This window comes from Odontesthes bonariensis, chromosome 7, assembly GCF_027942865.1.
Source record: "Odontesthes bonariensis isolate fOdoBon6 chromosome 7, fOdoBon6.hap1, whole genome shotgun sequence".
NCBI classification, from domain to species: Eukaryota; Metazoa; Chordata; class Actinopteri; order Atheriniformes; family Atherinopsidae; genus Odontesthes; species Odontesthes bonariensis.
Genome location: NC_134512.1, coordinates 31,410,582 through 31,434,165, shown reverse-complemented (window position 1 = coordinate 31,434,165; position 23,584 = coordinate 31,410,582). Strand labels below are relative to the sequence as shown.

At 39.8% G+C, this 23,584-nt stretch overlaps 1 protein-coding gene and 1 pseudogene across 1 annotated transcript; one reads left to right on the top strand and one right to left on the bottom strand.

The window, feature by feature from the left end:
* Positions 1-23,114, top strand: LOC142384792 (D(4) dopamine receptor-like). The gene is made up of 4 exons (XM_075471098.1): positions 1-293; positions 10,640-10,752; positions 16,370-16,956; positions 22,671-23,114. The coding sequence occupies exons 1-4, from the start codon at positions 60-62 to the stop codon at positions 22,874-22,876; spliced, it is 1,140 nt and encodes a 379-aa protein (XP_075327213.1). The 5' UTR covers positions 1-59; the 3' UTR covers positions 22,877-23,114.
* LOC142384941 (U2 spliceosomal RNA) lies at positions 7,904-8,055 on the bottom strand (annotated as a pseudogene).
* Positions 23,115-23,584: the final 470 nt, after the last annotated feature.

Genomic DNA, 23,584 nt, shown 5'->3' with positions numbered 1-23,584 from the left:
CGCTGTCCGCGCTGCTGTGGCTCGGACCGGGTTGGACGGACTGAGGAACGGCGGCGGGGATGGCGGCCAACCTGAGCGCAGCGGAGGAGGCGGAGGCGGCGGGACACAACGTGCCCGCGCTGCTGTTTGGGGTGCTGCTGATCGTGGTCATAATCTGCGGGAACCTGCTGGTGTGTTTGAGCGTGTTCACCGAGAAGGCACTGAAGACCACCACAAACTACTTCATCGTGAGTCTGGCGGTGGCGGACCTGATGCTCGCAGTGCTCGTTCTGCCGCTCTTCGTCTACTCCGAGGTGAGGCACGCTGTCTTGGAACGGAAATATGAATAAATTAGACACGCAACGCAAACATCCTCTTTGGTACTATAGTGTCAAATTAATAATTTATTAATTATTTACCTTTAAATAAAGTGTTACCATGCCCAAATCAGAGTTGCATGTAATTAAGCTAGTGGGGCCTTGTCTGTTTCAGGGGCCCCAGCTGGCATTTTAAAATGCCCTACCTAAAGATTTACGACTCATCTGAAGATGTATGTGTTCTCTGTGGCTTTTAACTTCACTCAACATCTTCAGCATTTTAAGACTTTTTATAGTTTATTTCTTTTAGAAATGTATTTTATACATCTCCTATTCATTTGCCATCAGTTAAAAGTATTCTCTTTGCTTTATTTGTTTTTGTTGTATCTTGATGTGTATTTATCACATTGGCCAACTCTGGCTGTTTTAAACATACTGTCTAAATGAATTTGACAGTGAAATTATCAATACATTTCTGTATTCCATTGCCAGCTATGCATGACCAAAACATAACAGAAGTGCCACAGTGTTTGACAGACTAGATAGTGCTGTGGCTTTGTATGGTAAATGGACTTCACTTGTATTTTCTGTTCAATCTGACAACTCAAAGTGTTTTCACACTACATGTCACATTCACTCAAAGCTCGCTACACAGTGTTTTTTGTTCTAATCATTCACACATAATCATACAACGATGGATGTATTGGTCGGCAGCATGGAGTTCAGATGTCATATTACCCTAAACTGTGATTGTAATGGTGCGGAGTTGTGAAGTTGGACCCAAATGCAGACAACGTAGGGGAGGTGAGTTGATCATGACGATTTAATGAAAAAGTAAATGATGATACAAAAATCCAAGAACGCAGGGAGCACAAGAACAAAACCAAAACTGACTAAGGAATCTTAAAACTGGCTAGAGGTGATAACGGGAAGGGGGACGGGAGACAAATAAGACGAGGATCCTGTAAGGAGTGGTGAAACTAGAATGACACATGTACACTGGGGAGGTTGATTACTGACAGGACGCAGGTGTGGGTGAAGAGGGCAGAAAGTGGACTGAGGAGAGAGAGAGAGAGAGATGGCACAGGGGGTGAGGGGGAGCACACTAACTAACAAAGAATAAACAAGGATTGATTAAACATAACTGAATACTAAGAGAAACAGAACTAAGATGAAACAAAGACTGATCTAAGAACTAAGAGCACTGAATAAAAATAATAGAACCAATAACTCAGTACAAAAACATCACTAAAAACCCAGATCCTGACAGTGATGGACTTCGACTTTGTCATCTCTTTGAAGTTCCATCTCTTTATGAAACTTCTAAGCCAGTTTCATCTAAACTGCTGTGGAGAATATTTACTTTTGCATTACTGTAACTCTCCCTACTTTGACCTCGATCAGTCACCATTGCAACGCCAGCAGCTGGTATAAAACGCAGCGGCCCGCCTCCTCACCGGTAAACCCAAGCGTGACCACATATCCCCGGTCTTAGCTTCGCTGCATTGGCTCCCAGTTGCTTTTAGAATAGATTTTAAAATTTGTATTGTTTGTTTTTTTAAAGCTCTTAATGGCTTAGCCCCACAATATTTGACCGAGCTCCTTCATATCCACTCCCTTGCCAGATCACTGAGATCCTCGAATCAGCTCCTACTGGTCCCCCCTAAAACAAAACTCAAAACCAAAGGTGACCGAGCCTTTGTGGCAGCTGCCCTCGGCTCTGGAATAACCTTCCCTGGCACATTCAATCTGCAGGATCTTTTGAGGCTTTTAAATCCTCCTTAAAAACACACTTTTTCTCCCTGGCTTTTAATCATATTTAAGTAGACTCTTGGCCGATAACCTTGATTTATTTTATATCTTTATTTTATTTATTTTAATGTATTTTATTTGAACTTATTTTATTCTATTTTATTGCACTGTGTTTTAGCATCTATTGATTTTAACTGCTTGCATTATCTGAGTCACTTTTACCTTTAATGCAGCTTTTATCCTGTACAGCACTTTGGTCAACCTCAGTTGTTTTTTAAATGTGCTCTATAAATAAAGTTTGAGTTGAGTTGAGTTGAGAATACACTAAACATCACCCATTCAAATGAATCCAGACAGCATAACATGTTTGACCCAAATTTCGACCATAACTGAACCATTAGTTGTCTCATTATTAAGGTAATAAGATCAGAGTTTGATTGAAAAACTTGAATTAAATCCATTAAGACTGTGCCATAAACATAAGAAAAGCTGTTGTACACACACTCTGATCCTGTTACTACACAGCTCACAACTCTTATTTCTCAGCTTCTCGTTGACTCTGTTGGGCTTTTACTGCGTTTCTCTTTCTTACGCTATGTTTGCTTCCGTATAAAATTGTTTATTCCTGCTAAAATCAAATCCCTGCTCTGTACTACGGCAACTAAGGTCACAAAAGTAGAGCAACAAATGTGTTGTGTGAAAAATGAGCCACTGGCCTGTTATGCAGCAGCAAAATCCTGTGAATTCAAGAAAATAATTGAATTCCCTAAGTTTTTACTTTAAAATTCCTCAATGTAACCATTACATTGGGTTTTTCATGGGATTATAAAAATGAATACAGCTGGATCATTAAAAGGGCTCTAATGCGTGATTTATGATTTTCAAGGTATCAAAACTCTTGACCAAAATTCAGTTGTTGAAATTGAACTCGAAAATGTCCTTTAGCTTTCAAAGTTACAAAAAAAAAAAAGTTGTAACCCTCAAACCTTAAATGCCCTTAAAACCTCACAAATTAATCATTAAGTACTTTATAATAGGTTCTAATCAATTATTTGACTGAGGTGGTGCTGCTGCACCGAGATAACATCAGACTGGTGGTGTTGTTAGCGGTAGCTAATTGTCACACCCAGGGAATGGAGCACACAGGAGCAGGAGATGTTTAATCCACAAGCTTTGGATTTCCCAAAAACTCTCCAAGAGAGAACAAAGCAGACTATAGAAGTTATCAATAATATATATACTTGTCCCAAAATGAGAGAAGCATATCTATGAACATTTATCAAAACAAGAATCACTCCACTAAGGAGGAAAACAAAAAAACCTAACCTGAAAAATAGGAGGCACTACAGTATGAAATATTATCCAAACAAAAGGTCACTCCACTTGGAGGAAAAAGCAAGAACGCTATAAAACTTAAACTATGCTTAATCAAGGCTATTCTATTAAAGTTATCAAGAAACAAAAAACTCTCTTAGCGAGGACTCGATCAAAACGATGACTTGGTACTTGGACTTTGGCTTAGCAAAGGCGAGAGTGAAGCACGTTAGGACCAACAAATACGACACACTGGCACAAGACAAGGGGAGACGCGGACTCTTATACACACAGGGTTAACAGGGAACAGGTGGAATCATTCATGCCAGAATCAGACTGGAACACGAGAGGAAGGGCAAGTGACCTGAAACGAGAGGAGAGTTAATCTTTCAAAATATAACAGGAAATGACAAGACATGACATGGAGACAAGACAAAAAAGCTGCTTGATCTCACAGCGGTGTGACAGCTAATTAATGTGGAAATTAGGGGTGGGACGATATGCTTTGGTCACGATTCGACTGTATCACGATTCTAAGGTGCCGATTCAATTTGTATCATGATTCTTGATAATTGCGATTCTACAAGTATTGCTGTTCGATATAATCAGTAATTGCAATTTTCTTCCTCCTTAAAAAAACAAACAAGTTGAATCATACACTTTGAGAATGAATGTCGTTCTCATAAACAATGCACACCAGCAGCTGACATTTATTTCAACTGAGACAAAAAGTACAGCATTTTTTTTTTTTGAAGTTTACAGTTACAAAGTTAATTGAAATGTCCGCACAGCACAAATGTGGGCTAGTTTTAACATAACTTAATGTAATAAATTGATGAAGTTTTTCTGGACACGGATATAACGTAATATAATCGATTCAGGGGAGAAAAATCGATTTTTTTTTTTAAATCATCCCATAAGAAATTGCGATATGTACATGAATCGATTTTTTTCACCCACCCCTACTGGAAATAAAGCAGAAAGTGATACATGGTCTCTTTAAATCTAAGCAAATTGATGATAAAGGAAATTGAAAATTCAGGATAATGTGATTTTTAAAGTTCACAAACAGAGTATGTGATGTGGCACAGCAGTGACTCTTAACTCTGTTCTGAAAGGTGCTCTTTTATTTTGAAACTCCATAGATTTCCGTTGGTTATCAGAGTCACACGGGCAAGGTCACAGCTGAGACTGGCCATCTTGTATGTTTTTATACATGAAAATCTGATTTAAATCTGGTGCATCCACTGCTCTTGAGCTCTGGAGAAGCTTTGTTTTTTTCACGAGAAAGAATATCTGGCTTGTAAGGCGCGACATAGACAAACAGTTAAGCCTCAACTTACTTCCACGTCTGTGTCATCCTTTCACCTTTTCAACGCCAAACTAAGTGTTTAGCTATCTGTTACTCAGTGCAGAGCCACGCACGAGCAGTGGACAGAATAGGGTCATTAACCTTAATTATTTAGAGTTTTGTCAAATATTGATATCTATAGGATGCATCACAGGTTTGCCGCAGTGAGTCTGGTCATTTGAAAAGGATGGGCAGGGTTATGACCTGATCAGGAAGCTGTAGGTGACAGTTAGGACCAGGGCCTGTGTCTATCAAACTCATAAGAAAGGTACTGTAGAGGTTTCCTCACAGGTTATTCACAGCTTATGTTGTCCTGACAAGGCAAAGAATGTGAGATTAATATATACATCTCTGTTTTAATTTGTATTCGATAAACAAGGTCAGATCTTTTTTGGATTCTTCTTATCTTTACTTAAGTGTATTCAATGAATTTTGGTATTTGATTTATAACACATGAAGCAACAAAGCAAGCCTTTCCTGGTAAAAATTCAGTCCACAATGTCAGTGTGTTCGGGTGCATCATAGTAACTCAGAATAAAGAGAGTTTCAAGCAATGCATTTATGCATTCTTTCAAGTTTACTGTTTTCTGATGTCTCAGAATAATTCTCACAATTATGATCAGGCCAACTATTTGAAAGAGAAAATAAAACTTTTGATACATTTAATATTTGGGATCTGTCCTCATAGAACAAGAATCAGAAGGAAAAAAACTGAAGTGTACATGCAACTGCAAGATCTCCACAGCCTTAACCTAGAATGCTTTTCAATTGGATGTTTAAGTGTGTATTTTATTAAAATTAGCACTTTTACTCAGTTTGTTATCTATACTAAACTATAGAAAAGTTCACTCTCAGGTCTTTATGTTTTGGTCCTAAGGAGCCAGATTTTCTTGTCTTCTTTTTAAAACGTTTTGAGCAACAGTTTTCTAAATTATTGAGTCTTTTAAAGTTTTTCTTTGGACATTGGCTGGTTTTTAACAAATTTTTCGTCCAGTTAGTATGTCTGACAGTTTTTAAAGGAATATGTTATTTTTTGTTTCATTGTTGGCCACTTAACAATTACCTATGAATCCTTGATGCACAAAAAAAGACGGCAACCTCGAGGGTTGGACCGGTTTTCTGTCTACACGTAACAAACAACTTGACAAAGTACTATTTTAAAACGGCACTTTGGCATTTGTCGTAGAAGCAGCTGAATAAAATGGGAACATTTTATATATCTTTGCAACAGGTTGTTTTTGACAAATAGTATTTTGCACAAACAAAGTGATTCCGAAAGTGCTCAATTTGGTGGTGTTGGAGATGGTGTTCCTGATTCGGACTGACTGAGGTCTCTCAGAGAGATAGTGCTGTGAGCTAGTGCTTTGCCACCACTAGCTCACAGCACTATCTCGCTTTTCCACAGGGAAACAGGGAGAAAAGTCTGAGGTATGCCAAATGAGACAAAATCAGTGACAAAAGATCTGATGGAGTGATAAATCTTCCTTATTCAATTAAATTTATTTGTATAGCACCAAATCACAACCAATGTCATCTCAAGGCACTTCAATAATACAGTCCAATTCAAGTCAATTACAGTCCAATTGAAATCATAATCCATTCAAATCCAATTCATTAGATTAAAAATGAGTCCAATTCATACATACAGAGCCAATTCAAAAACAATTTCCTAGTTAACAAAACCGACAGATTGCAGCGAAACGTCTCTTGGATCCAATTCCATGGTCCTGAGCGTGCATGGGCCTAAAGCTGGATTTATAGTTGACGCGTCGCTCACTGCGTGGGCGGTCCGTGACGTCAAAATGATGTTTCAGGCCTGGTGCGTGCCATGAAAAGGCGGCGCAGCGCGTTGTCGTGCACCAGTCGAATTTTGTAACTTTGCGCGTGCTGAGAACGATAAACCGGATGGACCAATGTAAGACCAGGCTCAGGGAGGAGATGCGTTTGTACAGCACCTGTACGACACTGCAGTGAAACAGGACAGGGACCACGTAAACACCCAAAACTCATGGACAGAGATGGGCAGAACTTTGGGGAAAGAGGGAGAGTTCTGTAAGAGAGTGTGGAAGAAGCTACGGGACAGATACGTGAAAGTAAAGACGAGGGCAGAGAGTCGAAGTGATGTAACCTTTACGTAGCAGCGACACCTCTGTGACGGAGAAGATTGCAACTACTGGCGCATTGACTCGCGCCACTATAAATAGCCGGCACGAAATCGTGACGTCATCAACAACGCTCACGCGAGCGGACGCAGCAACCATGCTAAAGCCTTAAAGCAGCTTAACAATGGGATGTTTCAATATCACCTGAGCCATCCCTAAGAATAAGCTTCATAAGCTTATGGTTAATTAGCTAGAGGCCAGACCTCAACATTGAAACAATGTGAGATAATCTTGACAGAGAACAGAACAAAAAGCAGCCAACATCCAGAGAAGAGCTTTGGGATGCCTAAGAGGGATCATTCTGTGATTAAGAATAAATCTGGATCTGCTCAAAATATTCTAAGTTGGTGAAGTGAAATGAGAAAAAAAAAATGTATATCACTAGAATATGAATAAGTCTAACATACCACTAACTGCCTCCTATTGTTGTGTAAAGAAGCCTAATTATTGAGTTGTGTCCCTGCCAGCACCCTACCCCCACACACAGGATATTCTGCAGGCCAGGAACTCTGATGTGCCCTTCTGTAAGAATGACTGGCCGTAAAAGGCCCATACTAAATGCATGTAACCAAAATATTTGCCATTTTTCCACGATAACATTTGTAACAAAAAACGTGCTAGCATTTTTTTTTCAAGTTCTTTATGAAAATAATTTACAGACAGTGTCATACATGTCATGTTACAAGTTAGAGCAGGAAAGAAAACATTTTACTTTGAAATGTGAAAGCTATTGTTCAAATAGACAAGGTTTGCTTATTAAAGGGACACAATGTAATATATTAAGTCATTTATTAGCTCAAATCAACATATTCATTCATAAATTAGTCCTCATTGGTGTAAAATTATCTCTGTCAAAAATATCACTTATCCTCCTGAGTGAAGAATAACTTGTCTGTATCTACATAGAGCGGGCAAGCTCTATGGAGGCTGCCATGTCCTTCCGGGCCAATGAAAAACGACGAAGTGCCGAGAGGGACATAAAGCACTTCGAATCGCGTTTTCCCCAACGCCAGGCCTTTTTTTTTTTTTTTTAGTGCACCGTTCCTGGAGATACTGCAAAACCAGGTCGATGCGTGGAGTGGACGGAGCAAGCCCCTATTCCATCTCCCTGTTCCAAAAATCAATTTAATATATGGTCCCCGGGTAGGGGACGTATCCCAACGCCAGGCCTGGAAGCGGAAATGACGTCATTTTGACGTCACGTCCGCTACCGGCGCTAATGGTAAATAGATTTTATCTCGTAAATTATCCCACTAATAATGCATTGATTGTTACCAAACTTCTGCCGTAGTACACATAGGCTCTTAACTCACAAAACGAGGCATTAGAAAGTTTGTAAGTTTACCGGGAGTTTATTTAAAAGAACATCCAGATAGCAACTACACACTGCTGCTAACGCTACCGCTGCGTCAACGTCACTTCCGGTAACTCCCGGAATATGACTAATTGCATTGCTTGCACACCAAAGGCTGTCAACTTCTGTTATCTGACATCTGTATTTATAGTGTTATTGTATGTGTGTTATGTAATCCTTTGTACTGTGTGTCTTGATGTCTTTTTGTTTGTATGGACCTTGAGTCTGAAGCTATAGCTTCTTGAATCTTGACACATACCGCCTGCCGTAGTTCAAGAAGTTGCAACGCACATTTGAAAACGTGAGGCACTAGAGAGCAAATTCATTCGACTTTGCAAAATAAAATTGCACCACTAGATGGTGGAAGAAATTACATAATGTCCCTTTAAGGGGGATATGTGGTGTTTCCGCCTGAATGCTAGAGGCGCTGTGAGTAGAGAGGAGACAGAGCAGAAGGAGAGAAGAAGAGGTTACCGCCTAGAAGCAACAGGCCATGCTACACACAACGTCCTCCCTGTTTTTATTTTGTATTAATAAAGTGGGTAAAGTAAAGTCACGGCTGCTTCTTATTACGATACAACAGTGGGCGACTCCCCAAATGTATGGAGGAAGGTGCTCTGGTCAGATGAGACACAGAAAATTTAACATGTAACCTTTAAATGTGTTGGAATGGCCTAGTCAAAGTCCAGACCTCAATCCAATTGAGAATCTGTGGTTAGATTTGAAGATTTCTGTTCACAAGCGAAAACCATCCAACATGAAGGACTTGGAGCAGTTTTGCATCGAGGAATGAGCAAAAATCCCAGTGGCAAAATGTGGCAAGCTCATAGAGACTTATCCAAAGCGACTTGCAACTGTAATTGCCGCAAAAGGTGGCTCTACAAAGTACTGACTTTAGGGGGGTGAACAGTTATGCACGCTGAAGTTTTCTGTTATTTTCTCCTCTTTGTTGTTTGCTTCACAATAAAAAGAAATAATACATCTTCAAGATTGTTGGCATGTTCTGTAAATGAAATGGTCAAACTCTCAAACAATCCATTTTAATTCGAGGTTGTGAGGCAACAATATGAAAAATGCCAAGGGGGGTGAATACTTTTGCAGGCCACCGTATCTGTAATTTGAAAGTTTACATTTGTCGGATTATTATTTCATCATTGATATGAACTTAATTTTTCTTTGTCCTTCTAATGGGACCTCAGAATTTTACCTTGCAGTCTGCATCCAAACTCAGTCTGTGTATGAAATGAGTATAACGTCTCTTAAAGTGTTAACTCCGAACCTCAGCTGCTCCTTGTGTTTCCTGACACAGTGGCCCAAACCTTTCTCTGACATCACTGACCAGGCTTAATGACAGTCTAAAACAGACACAAATATCTGATAAACAGAGCATACTAAGTCTTGTTCTTACACCAGCTTTAATATAAATCAATTTTATAAATCAATGTCTGTTTCTTTAACACAGTAACAGCTGACTGTTGGAGGCAGAGTCTTGGTCAAACTGCAATCAGTGCCCTGGTGCCGTCTTTGTCTCTTGGAGCTATGAGAACAACAACCAAACACAGTCGGGGGGCTACATTCCTCTTGAGGTTGCTTTCATCCAGGGTCCAGAGTTCAGGCGAGGGGCCTGAAGGGCCGATCTCACAATGGATTATAAAAAAAACAGTAAAACAACTACAATGAGTCCATAATCTAGCTGAGAATTTTGTCAGTAACCTTGCTTTTTCTCTGTGTCTGCTTATTTATACATTCCTCATAGTTTCCTGTTGTTTCCTGCTCACGTCTCATCTTTGTATTTTGTCAACATATATTCCGCTGATTGAAAAATAACTAATAACTAAAGAAAAAATTAAGCATAGTTCAGCAGCTGGGTCTTGTAGCAGAGCTTTAATTTGAAGTATTTCATGCATTTTGTCATTTTGCCATACACCATTTTATTAGTGCATTTATAATTAGTTGTTTATTTTTTTCATGTACTTGTTATTCTTTTTCTTTTTTTTATCAGATAATTTATTTATAAATCACAATGATGTTTTAAATACAATGTAATGTTAAAGTTACTTTCAGGCTTTTTAGTCCCCTTGATAAAACATAAACTACACAGTGACAGTTTCTAAGAGGGGTTAAATCCACCAAACTGACAAACAAGGTCAAATTATTCAGATAAAAATACAATTAAACTATTTTTTTTCCTTTCTAGGAAAGTTTCTATGTTCCGCTTTTTCTTTCCATTAATCACTTTGCACCCCTCAGATTAAACTTCAATAAGCTTTTGAGGAACATGATCTGTGGTTACAGCACTTTCAAATACATGGACCATTTTTACATGTATGCATTGGTAGTTTTGGCTAATGTAGAGTAGATACTGTTAGAGAAAGAAGAAAAATTCTGAGCTTGTCTTTGTGTGTTTCAGTTCCAGGACGGTGTGTGGACCCTCAACACCACCATCTGTGATTTTCTGATGACCATGGATGTGATGCTGTGCACCGCTTCTATCTTCAACCTCTGTGCCATCAGCATTGACAGGTTAGTGCTCACCTGTAGAAGTGTTGTGGAGAAAAATGAGTCGGACGCGCCGTGGTCAGCCTCTTATGGGGAATTTATGGAACAGACCGTCACAGAGACATGTACATTTCAGAATGCCCGGAAATTCCCTTTGACCTCAGCTTGTGACAATCTTTTATACTCTCCTGACTCATTCAATGCGTACGTGGCCCAAACCCAATCTCTTTTCGGCGCCTCATCTTCCACCACTATCTAGACAGAGCTCATCCTAACTTCAAACAATATTCATAAACCGGACAACAAGGCACACTGTGTAATTAGGACAAGTGTCATGGCTCTGCTCTCCCACATAATCCCCCCTGAAATCACTTATCAGGGATTTAATAAAGAAATAATCTAATAATCTAATCTAAACAAGAAAATCATCACACATGATTAACACTAAATTGTTCTAGTAATTCTAAATCAACTGGAACATCTTGAATAAATTAAAATACTGCAAAAAAAGAGGAATATGTATGCACCAAATCACCTTAAATGATACTGAATTCAACAATCATTTAAATCTTTCACATTACCATCAAAATTGTCCACTGTTCGCAGTGCATAGGAGCGAAAAACCCACTGGCTGCTACTTTTGTAACTCATGTTCTTATTCTTGGGAAAACTCTCCTATGGCCCCACCCCACTTGGCGACCGACCACTTAATTACTCTTTCAGTACCAAAGGTCGCACTCCGAACAGTTGACTGACACAACTGGCAATGGACATATGAGTGATTAGTTCGATTGATAATAAACATAGAATGAATACACCATCATCAAATTAATAAATCACAGTTTTGTACCATGTACAATACAGAAAATTATGAATACACACAGCAGATGAGGATACAATGATAAAAACAACAATAATTAAATCATATTTCAGATGAAAAAGTTAAGGTACAAATTATTTTTTTTAATTATCATTTGATCATCCCCTGGACAGCAGGAGTAGGATCACAATCTGTGTGAATAAAAACAGAATTAAATGATTTTCAGTCAAACTAAGGCTGTGTTCGAAACCGCATACTTCTCCTACTACTCATACTAACTTTTTTAAGTTCCCGGATGTATACTAGATGCATAGTAGATTCGCCGAAATGTTGAGTAGTCATCATGAGGTTACTTGTCATACTCAAACTACCCAAGATGCAACGTAATTTGACGTCGCCGATCGTCATTTCCTGTCAAAACGGCAGTTTCAAGCTAGCTACAACGAGGGTAGGTTCACTTCCTGTTTTCAAAACAAAAGCACCAATTGTATCGTAATGGCTTTCCCTATGACAAAAGGCAACGGGTATTTTATTTTGTGAAAATAACCGAAAGTGCGTTGCTCACTACGGCTAGCTTTAGTAGCGCCGAATTCGTGGGAAGAAAATTTGTAAATAGCCGGTATTTTGTCAGGTTTTCAACACGTTGGGGATCTAAACGACTACTTTCTCACCTGAAAATGTTTCAAATGTTGCTAAAGTTATATATTTACAGAGTTTATAGCCCGAGCCAAAATCAGCTTCAGGCCGGCTGATTTCGGCTCGGGCAGGAACGAAATGCATTGTGGGTAAACGCTCTGCATACTGTCTGATCAATGAGTATGTAGTAGCCTATGTCTCACTATCCCGCAGAAATTCTAAAGAACATTTTGTGACTCTGAAAGTAAGAGACCAAAGTTCGGTCAGTACATAGAGACCTTGTTTGATAACTAGCGTTTTAATAGGTCTCCTGTCAGGATTTTCAGGAACATCCAGGTCGTACATACATCAGGCCAGAGCCTTGTAGAATCTGTTTGGGACACAGCGTACATCATCAGATATACATCTGAGGGTTGTCAGGGTCAGACAGTTGCATCAGACAGCAACCTTTTGTCTGTCTCTTGTAAAAGCTCTAAAATAAGAAGAATCAAAGGGGACGGAACAATTCAAAGCCTTGAGTGAAGAATGTGCCTGCTGCGATTAACTGCCAGTTTCACTCTGTGCTCTTTAGTTTGACTCAATGAGATTATCTAAAGTCTTCATTCATGTTGAAGGATGAGACTCTGAGCAGAAGAGCTGCATCCGCAAATCAGATGTACCAGCTTAAGGAAATATTATTATATTACAGCGATGGGGAGCAGAGAGGCTAAAGTGGATGGATGGCGATGATCCGAAGCTTTCTGAAGGAGCCATTAGTATTTAGAGGCCTAAGAGGATGACAGAGTCTGAATAATTCAAGGCAGGAAACAGAACTTGAAGGACTGAAGAGGGTTGCTGCTGGAAAAGGAATTTTTTCTGCTCTGCCCGGTGTCTCACAGAAAACTGACTCATGTCCAACTGTCAAAAGTGCACGAAAGATTGATGGACTGTCCATGGGCTAAACAGTCTGCAGAGCCCTTAAAATTAACAAAAAAGGTTTAATCTGTGAATGTATATTGAATTCTGTTACCTTTGTCTTACCTTTTGGGTTTGAACCAGAACCCCTCTTGCTGTGAGGTAATGGTGCTAACCACCACACGACCAGCAAATTGTGATAAAGCAGAAATAGGAAAAAAGGAACCAGCATTACTGCTTTCAATCTCCATAAGGTATAATAAGCCCGCTTATTCATATTTTTTTATTGTTATTTTCTTATTTAGTCAAGTGAAACACTAGGAATCTTGATCTGAATGTATGAGAAGGTAGACATAAAGCAGTCAACATGTCTTTCCTACACAACAGTGACCTGGATAACAAGGTCGAGACACGGTGGCATAACCATTTAAAAAAAAAAAAATTGAAGCTTTAAAACCTTTTACAATTTTCTGCATTTTTGAGTGAATATGATCAAACATCAGCTTTTATCTCAAGTCCTGAAAGTAGATAAAGAGAAGCCAATAAAGTAAATGGGACAAAAAAGTAACAGTGTTGACGATTTATTTTTGAGGATAATGATCAAACTTCCCATATCCCTGTGTGGCAAACATAAGTAAACTTGTAAAATGAGCTTTTAATTTCAAGGTGAAATTAAGGTTAAATATTTTCAGCGAGGACAATCAGCTGTGTGCTCTGTTAAAGGAACAGGAAAGTCTGACCAACACAAGGCATTTGTGGATCGTGTGTATAATGGAAAACATGGTTAAAGAAGAAATCTTGACCTTCAATCCAATAGAAATGTTGCTGAAGGATCAAAGCAAGCATTTAATGTGAGGAAACCCAGCAACATCCCTCAATTTAATTGTTTTGTCGGGAGAAATAGGCAGAAAGTCATTTGAGGTGATGTTCAGCACTTATCAACCATTACCAAAAACCTTTTGTCACGGTTATTGCTTTGAAGAGGGTCACACTTTATATTGAAAGAAAAGGTTCACATATTTTTGACACTGACAGATATGTAAAAATCTTTCTCCATACATTGTAAGGATTTTGGAAACAGAGTTAAATATTGCCAATGCAATCAAACAGTGGTAAGATGTTTATCCAGGGAGATCTTGGAACTGTCAGTGATACATAATTTGTTCCTGTACAGAGAACCTGGACATTACTGAAGTTTTCTTTTTACTTTATTTGTGATTGGTGTAAAACAAATGAACACTCTAGATGCTGAGGTATTATCACTATCGTATCTATAAATGATATTATCATTATCATCTATAGAGGTGATAATCAAAAAAACATTACAATGGCAGCATAATAAACAGGAAACTGTTAAAACATCAGGGAGCAAAGGAATAAGTATATAAAGTATAACGCTGAGATTAATCTGGAGAGTGATTACTTATTAATGACCCATTTATGAATGAAATATTCAGAACTTTTACTCAAGTTAAACTAAAAACACCATAATCTAAAATTGCCTGATTGATTACAAGCAAAAATACTCTTTTTAAAATGTGCTTTAGTGTAAAGGTATAATCTTCAAACTGCATAGTGGCCGATTTACATATGAATTTCTAAGCATCTCGGCTCTGTTATTACATCAATATATGTTGAAATATCATCCATTTCACAAAAACACTTTCACAAACTGTTCTCTTAAGAAGAATCAGTTATACAAAGTTTGGACATTAAAGTCTGTACGACGGAGTATTAGGGCCACATTTAAAAAAAAATAATAATTCGAGAATAAAGTCATAATTAAATATGGCGAGAATAAATTACGAGAATTAAGTCATAATTAAATATGGAGAGAATACATTTCGAGATTAAAGTCGTAAATAATTCAAGAATAAATTACGGGAATAAAGTCGTAAATATTCTAACCTGTTGTTTCAGAGGAGGAGAGTTGTTAAAATGAGGGGCGTGGAGCATTTTTTAAAATTGTACGTTAGCATAGGTTTCACAAACTTAATCTTTTGGCACATCAGCATCACGTTTTCATAAGTATCAGGACTTTATAAAGAATATGCAAGAAAATTAATCTTTTCCTCAGAAAAAAGCAGGTGGACTTGGAGGAAATCGCTGCCTTTCTGGAGGGGGAAATGGCTGGAATTGGTCGACTGCAGGGTTATCGGTGGATGGATTAGCGGGCCATTCACCATATTTGATAACGACTTTATTCTCGTAATTTACTCTTGCCATATTTAATAACGACTTTATTCTTGTAATTTATTCTCAATTATTTTTTTTTTTTTAAAATGTGGTCCTAATACTCCGTCCTAAGTCTGTTATGTGTTATAGAGATTTTTGGATATTAAGCACTAAAAAAAAGGGCAGTGTCTGTTAAAATTGTGTTCCTTAATTTATAATCATTATCCTGTGACTATAAACAATTATTATTATCAATTTGTATATTTTTTCTACTTATTCCAGCAGAAAAACATCAGTGTGTTCAATATTAAAGAGTCAACCCTGAATTGGAAAGAGTGTATATAAAAAATGGATGGATTTAAAGGCTGCTTAAAGAAAAGTGATGGTCTTTGCTGTTTGTCTGAAAATGCATTTACAACAAGAAATGTGTGCTTTTTAAATGTCTACAAGTGTAATGATAATCAAATGGGATTATAAGAAATAATATTTCTTTATTTCAGTGTGTCACCTCACCAATATAAAACAAGCAGATCACCCTGAACTGATCCACTTCTCTCACCTGTTAGACCTTTCTTCTTGCACCACCTTCACAAAACCAGTGTTGCTTGTTTACATTGATGCTGTAAAGAACTGTAGCATGTGGGGAAATTAGTGGGCAACTGGTGGGTACTCAGATTCTAAAACAAGATTAAGATTAAGAATAGATTTATTGTCATGTACAGGGAAATACATGACATTTGTCCTCTGCTTTTAACCCATCCAGGATGGCACCTGTGGAACACACAAATGGTCACACACTCATAGAGACAGATGCATACACTGGAGCGGTGGGCAGCACCAATCACAGTGTCTGGGGAGTATTGGGATACGGTGCCTTGCTCAAGGGCACTTCAGCCATGGCAAGGAGGTGGACTGACACCCCTCCAGCTGTCAGTTTCAGAGTTGCCAGAGTGGGTTTTGAACTGCCAACCTTTCAGTTATTGGACAACCCACTCTAACAACTGACAACAAAGCAGTCCAAATTATTTTCACCCTTGTGAAGAAAACCTTTCAACAAATAATCATGTCCACCCCAGTACTGACAACAGATTTATTTATTTTGTTTACCTCTTGCAGATTCATTGCTGTGTTGATACCTCTGAACTACAACAGAAAGCATGTGGACCTGCGCCAGACAGTGCTGCTGTCAGCCACCTGGATCCTGGCCATGGCTGTGGCCTCACCCATCATGTTTGGCATCAACAACATCCCAGGCCGTGATCCCAGCCAGTGTAAACTGGAAAACACTGACTATGTCATTTACTCCTCTGTGTGTTCCTTCTTCATCCCCTGTCCCATCATGTTGCTGCTGTACTGCGGCATGTTCCGTGGACTGCACCGCTGGGAGAAGGCACGGAAAGCTAAGCTGAAGAGCAGCATCCAGGCCTGTCGCAAACTGCAGGAGGCCGCAGCCTCGCTGCCACCTCTGGCTTCACTGCCGCCGCCACTTCCACCAGTCATAGAGCGGGAACTTATGGATACACCGGACGAGCCGTCCACTTTCCCATCCACAGACCATCCACAGCAATCAAAGTGCAAGGACAGCCCTGTGCCAACGGTGAGCTTCGCAGAGATCAAGTTCAACCCCAACCCTCCCAGAAGGAAAAGAGCCAAGATCAACAACCGTGAGAGGAAGGCTATGAAGGTGCTTCCTGTCGTTGTGGGTGAGTCACTTCCTGTGTAGCAGCATTAAAGAGAATTCCTTGGCTTTATGTCATAAATAGAGACCCTCTATATGAGGAGGAGGAAACATTCTTTAACTTTTTTTCCTCTTATTTTTCTGAACTTTAATTTATGTTTTATAGTTCTGTTATATGATACCCAGATAGAAAACGGACTCCGGACCGGATCCGTTCCGGATTTAGGGTAGGCTCAGGAACGGATCCGCAAAACGGACCCGGATCGGAGTTCACTTGCACACCGGAACGGATCCGGAACAGATCCATATCACGGATCCGGGTCGGATCCGCCCCGGACCCTATCCGGATCCACTCATTGAGTGCCACATCCGGCCCGGATCCGTTTTGGATCCGTTCTGGATCCGTTCATAGAACACATCATCCGGCCTGGAGCCGTTTTGGATCCATTTATGATACTTATAACGGAGGTGGACTCATTTGGTCCAGAACCTTTATTTATTATGACTTTATTAACAAAAGTAGATACAGATAAAAACTTGCTTATCAACTAGAAATGACTCCATAAAAATCCCACCAGTTTAGCCTTATACACTTGAAAATGATTTATTGTGAAGCTGCAAAAGACCTAAAATTGGGTTATTATTACGAGGCTGCACAGTGTTGCAGGTGTTAGAATCCAGCCAGGGGTCTTTCTGTATGTGGTTTGCATGTTCTCCCTGTACATGCATGGGTTCTCTCTGGGTACTTCATCTCATCTGCTATCCATTGTGCTGTACTGGTCTCCCTGCCTCCTTCATCCTCTATAAAATGGTTAACCTCTCTCTTTCAACAAGTGTGTTTCCCAATACATTTAAGCATGCCATAGTGGAGCCCTTATTTAAAAAGACAGGCTTAGACCCGACTGTCCTCAGTAATTTCAGGCCTATTTCAAAGCTACCACTCTTGTCCAAGATCCTAGAGAAGGTGGTCTCTGAACAACTGTCATTATTCCTGGATCAAAGTAACATCCATGAGACGTTTCAGGCTGGTTTCCGCAAATATCACTCTACGGAGACGGCCTTGCTGAAAGTGTCCAGTGACATTCTGATGTCTGCTGATTCAGGAAAATGCACTGTTCTAGTTATTTTAGATCTGTCCTCAGCCTTTGACACCATTGACCACCAAATCCTGCTGAGAAGACTGAGGGTTGAAGTAGGTCTGTCAGGTTCAGTTCTACACTGTTTCTTGTCATACCTTTCTGGGCGTAGTTTTAGTGTCACAGCTAACACTGCTGTGTGGAGTCCCTTAAGGTGCTGTCTTGGGTCCTGTATTATTTTTGCTGTATTTGATCCCTTTGGGAAAAATCATTTTTTGATGTTTCGTACCACATATTTGCTGATGATATCCAGCTTTACTGCTCTTTCAAGCCAACTGAGCTCCAGAGGCTAAATTCCTTAGTTCATTGTTTGGTGGAGATAAAACAATGGCTAAATGACAACACCTTGCAGCTAAATGTGGACAAAACTGAAACACTGGTTATTGCCCCTGATGACTCCATTCCAGGGATTAACCAGTACTTGGGTGACTTGGGCCAGTCTGTTAAACCGAGCCTAAGAAACCTGGGTGTTGTGTTTGACAAAGACATGTCATTAGTGCAACACTGCAAACAGCTGACCAAAAACTGCTTTTTTCAACTGAGAAAAGTCATAGAGACAGATTCACCCACTTTCCATCTGCATAAACAAGCACATATTAACAGTTTTAACAGTTTACTTACAGTGTACGATCTGCCGAAGGAGACGTTTCGCTGTTGCTTTCCAACTTCCAACTTCGAATGACGCTGTAATAAAGAATGGTGCGGATCCGCCTAGAGTGTGCAGCGCTTCTGCTGTTCACAGTACATTGTTTGGGGGACGGGGCGTGTCGCTGCCCAACTCCAAATGCAGCTGAAGCAGAGGTTTGAAAAGAGCGCGCACAATGTGCAGATCCGCCTAGAGTTCGCTGATGAGATATAACACTGTGTAGAGGCGGGGCGAGCGGTTGATCAGGACGGCGGACCTGCCCGGCTTGAGGGCAGATCCGCCCCGGAGTCCACTGCTATCTGGGTATCTACATGTATATTTTATTTTGTGTACAGTGTGAGTATGTACTGTTGTGTTGTTACTGCTGACCTGAGCTGCTGCCTACCTTGGCCTGGACACAGTGGGGATTCTAGAGTCTGTGGGGGCCCCAAGCAAAAAAATCCTAGGGGGCCCTACCGACCAGTGTTCGGTAGTCACCAAAACATCTGACACCAACGAAAAATGTATGAAATAAAACCTCTTTTTATTCCAAACATGTTCCAAACATGAAAAACATTGTTATTTTTAAAATATACATCTAAAGAATAAGTTCTAGTTCTCCGCGAACATAGCCTACAGTGGAACTTGACGTGAGTTTGACGAAGTCAACAATGCAATTATGGAATTATAGAATGGCATGTTAACTAGACAATCTTATATTAAATCATTTAAATTTAACTGTTCAAAGAAAACATGTTCGCCACTGTTTGGGACAGTTTATAAAGTAACTAGACAATCTTTGATTGATGCACTTCAGCTCTCGGGGGCCTCCTAGTGGTTCGGGGCTCCAAGCAGTTGCCTGCCTTGCCTGTTGACAAGGTGCGCCTCTGCCTGGACATTCTTGGAAAATAAATTTTAGTATAAATGACTGGGCTTGTCACTTTCCCTTGAAAGGGGAGAGCCCTGCAACGGTCAGATAGCTTTGTAATCTCTTCTCTCCAAAGCTGTCACAAAGCGTTGCGTTGGATAGGCTTGACATCCGTTTTTCCAAAGATGTGGACCTTAAAAACACAGTTCTACAAAGTAGAACCTAGAGGCATTTGAGGACAAATATCTCTTAACAGACTACACAGAAGACAGTAAGTTATATTGTGCTTGATTGAAATAAAGCCTCAATTTTATAATTATAGCAACCTGGAGAAGATCTGTAATAGCCCAGCCATAAAGCAGCCCCATATTTCAGCAGATCTATATGTAATATGTTAAACTTAAATGTGAGACGAAAGAATGAAGCTCATCTCTTCCATGATTAAAAGTTCTTGGTCCATGAACAATTTTACTTTATTGGAGAAGTACATGGTGTAAAACTGACTTTAAATGTTTAAACTAGAGCAACCTTTGTAGTAGCCAAAGCCCTCTGGCTGAAGAAAATGGCTGCACTAATTACGTGCTTACCAATCTTTAAATTGAATTGACACCTTTAAATTGTATGAGTGCTGACATATTAATAACATGCCAGTCAGTCCAACACAGATTATAAGACCAACATGATTCAAGCCTGTGGCTTTCATCAGCAAGCCCTTGACTGAGGACAAGTCAAAATGCATCTGTTCCAGAATAAAATTGGCCTTAATGCTGCAAGTGTTGCTGGAATTTTCACTCAGAATGAACTTTGGAAGTGGGTTGTGTTTTGCAAGACTATCCCACTTTGCTTGACTTCTGTAGAACAACTGAAGCGCAGAAACACTCACACAGGTATTTACATGAAGAGTGACGCAACTGGTGATGGCAGGAACCTGAGCTCTTCACTGCTGCCTGTTCCAAGGCACTTCACTCAGAGTGGGTCAGCCTATTAATAGCTTTGCAACTGAACCCCTTGCACACACTGCAGCTAATCCTTGCAGCTCCTTAATCTGAAATCCAATTATTAAATAGAGCTTGGTCAGACTGGCGTTTGTATGCTGGCAATACTCATGATTTTTTTCAGCTTCAGGGGAGCGATTTGGGGGTAAAACTGATCAGTTACAGGAAAATAACCAATGAAGTGGTCCAGTTGCTATCAAACAAGAAATTAATTATTAGCTATTGTGGGTCCTGTAATCTGGATTTATCTAGTTTTATTTAATAATGCATCTGAAAGTTGCTGACAGCCTTTTTATATGTTGTCAGGCAACAAATGTCCTGTTAACATTGGAAGAGTGATGCAAGATAAACTGAATGGTCACTACTGATGGATAATACTATAGGCAGGTAGATGGATAGGCAAGCTGGTAAGGATGATTGATATCCACCATCCTGAAAAGCTCTTTGATAGCTTGGATGTGTGTATAAGATGAAATGTCAATTGAGCATTTGCATTTGGCTAAATGTGAGCACATTGACGGCTCCTGAGGGAATCTTCATTTATCCTGTTAACTCTGCTGCAAAGCTTTGGAGCAGCCCTCAGCTGTCAATTTAATATGCCCCATCTATTTAAAGATTTACGACTCATCTGAAGGTGTTCTCTGTGGCTTTTAACATCACTCAACATCTTCAGCATTTTAAGACTTCTATAGTTTATTTATTTTAGAAATGTGTTTTACAAATCTCCTATTCATTTTATGCCTTTCCACTTTGAACAGTTAAAAACATTATCTTTGCTTTATTTGTTTTTCTACTGTTGTAGCTTAATGTCTATAGCACTTTGGTGAATTCTGACTGTTTTAAATATACTTTCTAAATGAATTTGACTTTGGGATTATCAATAAATTTCTGCATTCCATTGCCAGCTATGCATGACCAAACCATAACAGAAGCGCCACCGTGTTTGACAGATTAGATAGTGCTTTGGCTTTGTAGCATGCGCACAGATGGCACTGGGGACGGGGGGGACATGACCCCCCCAGATCCACAGTGACCCCGATCCGTCCCCCCCATCCCGTCCGTACTTAAGGCGGCATCGCCGATAAAACCGATGATTAATGTCCCGTTACTTTGACTACTTTACATTGGAGCGTGCATTGAGAGCCCGGCATTTGTGTGCTACAACTAAAGATGCGTTCCAGTTGTAAACGGATGTTGGAATTTCCTAGATCCAAGTCTGATTTTTAATCTGAACCCCATGTGAAGTCGGATCCAGCTCGAAAAGTTAATCTTACCAGCCTTTCATAGAATTCATGCTATCTGCTACTCTTTATTTAGAAAATATGTTGTGGTTTCCACTTCTGATTTCACACACAAACGCTTGATTAAAACTCATTTTGCGTAAAGCATGAGGTTTTGGTGAGTGATTGGTATTCCAGACAGTTTCCTAATGTATGGCTGGTGTTAATCGGGTAGGCCTTTGTTTAATAATATTCTTTGTTGTTTATCCATGATTTCAAATAATTCTACAATGGCTTTTTAGTGCAAACTATTGGCCCATGTGGTATTACAAAAGTAACTACTTGAGCGCAAGTTAATGCCCAAATTACTCAAAAACAACTTATTGAGTTGAAATGATTTGTTGACAGCTTGGTCCCCCCCAGTTCAAAAATCCCATCTGCGCCCCTTTGTAGCTATTTCTTTCTTAGCTAGACTGAAGGCCCAGTTTTACATTCAAGTATCACAATGAAAGAGCGACGAAAACACCTATCTGGTCACCCAGCTAGGTGTTGGCATTATAATTTTCCTACTGTATATACTATATCGACTATGGATGAGCAGTAATAGATTGTGTTGTGGATTACATTGATGGGGGTTTCCCTAGGGAGCAAAATTAACTATAACCCACACCGCAGGTAGGGAAATTACAAGATAGCTTTTTTTTTTTACTTTGCGGGAAATGTCAACATGGACTGTGTTAGGCTCGCAATCTCCCCTTTGCATTATTCTTGCTGAAACACAGCCTGGAACTCCAGTTTTTGTTTGTTTTGCACAGAGATTAAACTACATCCATCTGAAAGCCTTGACAGGGACTTTTGGTGTCCCTTCTTTATAATTATTCTTCTCCTCTTGCAGGTGCCTTTCTCTTCTGCTGGACTCCTTTCTTTGTTCTTCACACAATGCGAGCTCTCTGTCAGGGCTGCCACATCCCACCAGCCCTGATGAGTGTGGTGACATGGCTCGGCTACGTCAACAGTGCTCTCAACCCCATCATCTACACCATCTTCAACACAGAATTTAGGAAGTTCTTCAAAAAGTTCCTGCACCGCTGCTGCTCCTAGAATGCTTGGAGATATTTCTGCTGCTGCATGGACAATTGTTGAACACACGTCAGCTGTAAGGGACGCTGCCGACTGATGATTTGTCTTTAGTCTGTTAATGTTGCCATGGTTTTCTTCCTCTGTGAGGTTTTTATTTTCTACATCGATGACATCGAAGTTTGTTCGAGCTTAACTTTTCCCATGAAGCAGCTTCAGTCTAAGGAATGAAGAGCTCAGAGGATCCACAGCAGTTCACCAACATGCAGTACATTTTATACATTGAGATTAATCTTTCAGAATAAAAGATTTATTTTAAAATGCTGATTAAGACATGTAGCTGATTTGGAAAACTCTGGTCTACTGTCTGTGCATTTCTACAACAGGAACCTGGGAATTTGGGTCTTTTGCTGGGTGTTTTCCTTGACCCTACTAATCTGGCCCCACCCACATGCCAACAGATGATGCTGGCCTGCCCTGTTTCTGTTACATTTTGCAATGGCTAGATCGAACATTGTTTGCAGTTATTCTCATGAAGAGGAAGCTAAATTATCCAAGATTATGTGCAAATGGAAGTATCCCAATTGTAAGTCACTTTGTGTTGGTTTTTATAACTTTGAAAAAATTAGAGATGCACCACTCACCAGCCAAAGGTATGTCAAGAGGGTCATGCCTCCATGCAGAAATTGCAAACAAGAGCAAGACAGACTGAAAAACACATTCAACAACAAG